The sequence below is a fragment of the Miscanthus floridulus genome, chromosome 13, assembly GCF_019320115.1.
Source record: "Miscanthus floridulus cultivar M001 chromosome 13, ASM1932011v1, whole genome shotgun sequence".
NCBI classification, from domain to species: Eukaryota; Viridiplantae; Streptophyta; class Magnoliopsida; order Poales; family Poaceae; genus Miscanthus; species Miscanthus floridulus.
Window position 1 is genome coordinate 46,721,219 of NC_089592.1, and position 6,502 is coordinate 46,727,720.

The 6,502-nt window shown below is 39.0% G+C and overlaps 1 protein-coding gene across 1 annotated transcript; it reads left to right on the forward strand.

The window, feature by feature from the left end:
- The first annotated feature begins 838 nt into the window (after window positions 1-838).
- On the forward strand, window positions 839-6,502 carry LOC136501348 (KH domain-containing protein At4g26480-like). The gene is made up of 7 exons (XM_066496859.1): window positions 839-990; window positions 1,960-2,045; window positions 3,721-3,866; window positions 4,574-4,687; window positions 4,770-4,886; window positions 5,731-5,874; window positions 6,000-6,502. Exons 1-7 carry the CDS (start codon window positions 902-904, stop codon window positions 6,144-6,146), a joined length of 843 nt encoding a protein of 280 aa, XP_066352956.1. The 5' UTR covers window positions 839-901; the 3' UTR covers window positions 6,147-6,502.

A 6,502-nucleotide genomic window follows, 5' to 3' on the forward strand; every position in this document is an offset into this window, starting at 1 on the left:
AGTCGGAAGCGGTGCTTTTGGCTAGGCCTTCCGATCGAAGAGGCCGTCCGGAGGTGGGCTGGTGACCGAAGCGAGCACTCCGGTCGGAGAGGTGGGCTGAAGTCGGAAAACGGGCGCTGTTCCTCCTCGGCCTGACCTTCCGGTCGGAGATTGGATCACTCCCCCGCCCTGTCGCTCCGATACTTGGGCCGGCCCATGAGTTGTGCGTTATCAGTTTGGGCCGAGTCTTTGTTTGGGAAGTCGGTCCCCGAGGGACCCCGGGTTTATGAACCCGACACCTCTTTTTTCTAAACCACGGTTTTGCATATTAATGGTTCTAAAATTACAGTTTCTTGATACTATGGTTTTTAGACACTACAACATCCAAACATTTAGGCCATGTTCGTTTCTCTTATAATCCGTCTTTTTCAGTTTGTTTTTTCTGGCGGATCATTATTTTTCTCTCATAATAAATCAGCCAGAATAACTTATTTTTCAGCGAAGCGAACGGAGCCTTAAGCATGCACTTTGAACCGGCTAAGCCAAATCTAGGAGAGTATTAGAATCATACTGTTAATAAGGATTAATTAATAATACCCACATCCACTTGTTCTTTGCCAATAACGCAAAATATTATTAGCAAGAAATTTCCAAAATGCTTGAAAATTCTAGATGCTAGTTGGAACGCTTATAGACAACTAGAAAAATCTTTGTGCCTTTGTTCAAAAAGAATAAAAAAAGGACCAAATTTGTTTCTGCAAGGATATATGTGTGATTTCTGAACTTTCAGAGTGCACATGCGCATTAGGGTCGATATAATTGGGCACCAATCAGCATTTCGCAGGTTTTCCTCGTGAAAAAAAAAAGAAAAATCTGCGCGTACTCTCCCCGGATAGATTCTGCCCCCAGTCCGGCGGTGACCATGTCTTCCGGCAGCCGCTACATGGCCTACTCGCCGTCGCCATCCACCGGCCCGCACTCCCCTCACCTCCCCCTTGCCGACCATGAGAAGTACGCCTGGCCTCTGAGCCCTCTCGCCCTGATTTATCCACTGCCCTTCCTGCTCATTGCTGCGATATATACTTTTTTTTTTGTTCTAGTACCGTGATTAGGGCCTGTTTGGTGATTCTGTGGTCGGATATTCTAAAAAAATAGACCTTGGAGTCGATTGGTGATCCCTGTCTGGTTTATTTTGGCTTGGGATTTGATTGACTGAATGACTGTTCGTTGTGCTAAAGATTTCTGATGGCCCCAATTCCAGTGGATTTTAGATGATCAAGGTGCGAGATGGTGGCTCAATAACTGTGTTCGTCGAGTTTGACTTCTGGCATGTCTAAGACTTGTTTATAGATTGTGGAGTGAAGGACTTGGTCATCGAGTTGGACTTTTGCCATGTCTACAACTCTAAAGCTCGTTTATATAGATTGAGAAGTGAAGAACTTTTACAGTACATGAATCTTGAAAATATATTCACTAAATTACGATTTTAGGCTTTTGATTTGATGGCTGCATTGGCATTGAGACTGGGAGAGGTTTGTTGGTTTCAGATGAGTTTTTCTGATTGGAATTGAAACATGGATCTTTTGTTTTTTGGGGGATTGGTAAGAGTGAAGTTACTGAGCATTAGTGAACTGATCCTTGCTATTTCAGCTGATTTCCTGGTGTTTCCTTAATAGATTGTAGTTGATATGAACTATTGATGTTTGGTTGGTGTCACAATCAAACAATCTTGTCCAACTGAAACATTGAACGAGGAAGCTTGATCATTTAGACTGCACCTCACCACTTTGTTGAGTCCAATCTTTGATTCATGAATACTGAGTTGCAAAATCAACTGGTAGGTTGGACAAATCCATGAAGCTACTTGACCTGACTCTAAGGGATCTCCCCCCATGATTCAATACGACATTTCAGTTGATGAGCATCCACTTTCTGTTGTTATATATGTGTGTGGGCTCACTAATTGTGATTCTTTTCTAGGTACATTGCAGAGTTGCTTGCAGAGAAGCAAAAGCTTGCCCCTTTCATGCAAGTTCTTCCATGCACATCTCGATTGTTGAATCAAGGTAAATCATTAGTAACACATCCACTAAATTTAGTTTCTTGTCTACCTGGAAAGAGGCATGGTTATTTTCCTGAGTGAACAATTACTGGAGACATACAAATAATTATGCAAATATTTTTCTCCTGTGTGCTGTTGGTCTAATTTCATAGAATCACTGCAGACATACAAATATATACCTAAAATTCTAAAATCCGAGTTGTAGATAGAAAGAACAGCTTGAAATTCTTTTGTGAACTGAAAGTTCATTCACAACCATTATGCACTTCCTCACTTAAAAGAATCCTCAAAATTCTACATGCGCAGTTGTGCATGTGCCAAACCATGCACACTTGTTAACATTTCTGTGCATATGTGTTCATTTGTTTATTGTGCAAACTTTATTGATTTGTATGATTTGGCATGACCTACAAGTAGAATTTTTAAATCTGGAAATATCCAGTGGTGGATCTATAATGGTTGTAAATGAACTAAATTTGCAGAAATCCACATTAGAGTGTGGTTCCATCTTCTGTGAGTGCAAACTGGTTGTAGCTTGACTATTGATGCACCTGGCAACTTGGCAAGTACCAGGGTTCCAATTTTCTTGCACATTATAAATCTGATGCTACAGTTGTGTAGGATATTTGATGTTTTCTTCCCATCCCAACTTCATATAAGGGAAAAAAAAAAATCAAATCACTCCCTTCAAGTTTCGTCTGTCTAGATAACCCCTTAAACTAACATGTCGGTTCGATATACTCCCCCCACCCCCACTGCCCATACAACTATTTCAGTTGGTCCTATTTGCCCAATAATAAAATTTATTTTATTTTGTTTCTCTATGTGTGAGTTTATTAAATTTCAAATTTTGTGAGGTGACAATAGACATCATAATTTTTTTTTTCTAAAACATTATGAACTTTCCATTATTATGTTTCATACAAATTTGTATTTCTAGTATTAATATATTATTAGGTGTCCTAACTTGTCAATAATGATAAAAATTGACATAAATTATGGTGTCAGCTATCACCTCATAAAATTTAAAATTTAAAATCAACTTGAACGGGGAGAAACAAAAATAACAATCTTGTTAAGGGGTAAACTGGACCAACTGAAATAGTTGAGAGGACTAAACTGAACCAAACTGGACATAGGCTAAACATTAGTTTATATAATGGAAGCAACTTCACAAAAGAGTAGCTACTTTGTGGTACACAACGGAGAGATAAATATAGTTATAGATACGTAGAAAAGGGCTCCTAACATCTTTGTATGGTTGTTACTGTTATTTAACCAGTTCCTCTTTTTTTCAATTATTTCCTTGATTTTCCTTTGTTTGGATGCATAGCCATTACGTTGGATTTGAATAAATTCCAAATTGTTGATTGTGGAAGGTTAAGACTTGGGTCGTAGAGCCATGACTCAACAGTAGTGGAAGCTGACCCTGCTTTAGTTTCCTGAGGCAATAGTGCTGTGCTTTGATTGCTTCTGGGTAGCTGATGCTAATCCTGGCATGTACAGCTAATGCTGCTCTGAAAATTTATGTGTGCTCATGACTACAGTAGTTTGAATGAACTTTAAAAATGTTGAATTTAAGTTGATGTGCTTATCCGTCAACTTCTGACTCTTCAGCTTCCATGCGTAATGCTAACTTATTGGTACCTGTTATGCTTGGTATTCCAAACTGTGAGCAGAAATATTGCATGTATCTGCACTCTTGGGGATTCCTGTTTTAGATCAACCTGGCTATCAGCATGGTAGCCCCCTTATAAATGGAGGAGCAATACCAAATGGAAGGCCTGTTGAAATGAATGGTTGGGCGCCAGCAATTCCATCTGAAGTATGATTACTGACCACTGACGTAACTATTGCTATTTATTCTTATGAGTTGTGAATGTGAAATATCTAAATGAACTAACGGCTTGTATCTTGCTGTTGATGTTTATCAGTGCTGAATACCCTGCAATATTTTTTGTACACCAGGCAATTGATAATAAAGTGCTGTAGCCTATAGGATAAATTCTTATACCACCTCTGAAGTTGATGACTGGTTGCGTATTAACTTCTCAAAAAGCCACACAAAATTTTCAAACCTACTGACTGCACGTGTATCATAAATTTAGAGGAATAACTTAGTTTTTTAGGAATGGTGTGTCTTATGCAACCACTGGTGAAATCTAGCCAAGTTAAAGATGGAAATGTCTGTGGTAGATTATTTGGAATTGTAATTTGCAGTGTATAATGATTAAATGATTAGCTATGTTCTCATTACAAAATGTACTCCAGTTCATTAAATAATTTCCAGAAGTTGGAATTTCGGCATTAAAGTGTAAAGCTGCTCAAGTATTGATGATTTAAGTACAATTTCAACTTAGATTTGGGCATTTTGCTGGATGTGAAAATGAATTTGACATAACTGGTGAGATTACAGTGCACACATATTTCTTGCCAGCTCTTGAATTGGGGATTCTGCATCAAGTTAAGCTAGAATGTTCTTGTTTTCAAGTAGTTGATTTTCTTGGGGCCAAATTTTGTTTTATATTTCAGGGAGCAAGCATGTTCCATCCTCCATGTAGAAGTTGGCTCAACCCACAGGGCACCTCAGGATTTATTGTGAAGAAAACAATGAGAATGGACATTCCTTTGGAGAAATACCCTAATGTAAGAAGTTGCTTCCATATCTTAGTTCCTTTGTTGTTCACTACAGATGAATTTTGCATGAGTGTGGCATTATGCTTTACAGTTCAACTTTGTGGGGCGACTACTTGGTCCAAGGGGAAATTCCCTTAAGCGGGTTGAGGCAAACACCGACTGTCGTGTCCTGATTAGAGGCCGCGGCAGCATAAAGGACGCTGCTAAGGTAGGTTTCATCTTGGTTTATGACTTCTGCTTGTGACATTTTAGATTAGTGCCACTGCTGATATTCTAATTGTAAATTCTTGAGTCATTATGCACCATGTTGTTTCCTTGTCACAAATTCACTGTTTTTAGCCACTTTGGGGAAAGACTTGCTCAGTCGTTATAGTATCTTAATTTGGGTGGTCCATCTATGTGTTGTTTTATCCTATGGATAGTTACATTATTACACCCTCCGTTCCAAATTATAGTTTGTTTTGTCTTTGTCCTAACTCAAACTTCTCTAACGTTGACCAAATTTATAGAAAAATGCACCAACATCTAAAACATCAAATTAGATTTACTAAATTCTCCATGAGATATATTTTGATTGTGTGTTTATTTGGATTTGTAGATGTTAATATATTTTTCTAGAAACTTGGCCCAAGTTAGGGTAGTTTGACTTACGACAAAACCAAAGTGAACTATAATTTGGAACAAAGGGAGCAATGGATATGACCAAAACTGGCATCCTTACTGACCATATCCAAATAGAGCAAGCTAATATCGCATTTGCCTACAAACTTGATGTATACTGTATAGGAACAGGTGTATGTGCCAAGTCCTTGGGTATTAGTTTTACCTTAGTAACTTACTTTTATGTTATGATTTATTTGTTTAGCTCATGCTTCAGGAATGTCCAGTGTTGTGTACCTTGTCCAGCTACTGTTGTTATACTGCCTGTTTTATTTTATTTGACTGTTGAGGTCACTGCATAGCCTACCCCAACTTGTTTGGGACTTAAAGGCTTTGTTGTTGTTGTTGTTGTTGTTGAGGTCACTGCATGTTACTGCCTTCAAAACTTGCAGGAAGAAGTAATGAGGGGAAAACCAGGATATGAACACCTTAATGAGCCTCTCCACCTTGTGATTGAAGCTGAGCTGCCAGCTGAAATTGTTGATATCCGTCTTATGCAAGCCCGAGAAATTCTTGATGACATGCTGAAACCTGTGGTAGGACACCTGTGCCTTCTTTTTTGTGAATTTTCCATTTTCAGTTCTAGTTTCATTTTCAACCACGTTGTCAACATATTGTGGTCTTGGGTTTATATAATCTATATATCTTCAAATATTGCTAGGATGAGTCGATGGACTTTTTCAAGAAGCAGCAGCTTCGAGAAGTTGCCATGCTAAACGGCACCCTCAGAGATGACAGCTCACAAAAGTCTGGGTCGGTCTCCCCGTTCCACAACATGGGCATGAAGAGGGCCAAGACTCGTGGTTAAACTAGGGTGGTGGTACTGGTACCTATTTTGACTATCCGAAGAGAAGAAATCTGTCATGTGACTTGGATTTGCTGCTTGAACTGTGAAGTATAATATATATGTTGCAGCTGTACGTGGCTGTGGCTGTGTAGTGTACTAGACTACTAGTGTTTACTCTAGAGTTCTAATCTAGGGGAAAGGATGTGCTATGCGATTTTGGTAGGCTTGTATAGCTCAACAGGTTGGTCACCTGTGGAATTGGAAAGAACTGATTGTATAGAACCGTACTCGGTAATGCTTTTGTGTGATCTTAGTGCAAAGATGAACATGGAGTATTTATCAGAAAAATTTCAAGGTCACCACGGTGTTTCTTTTTC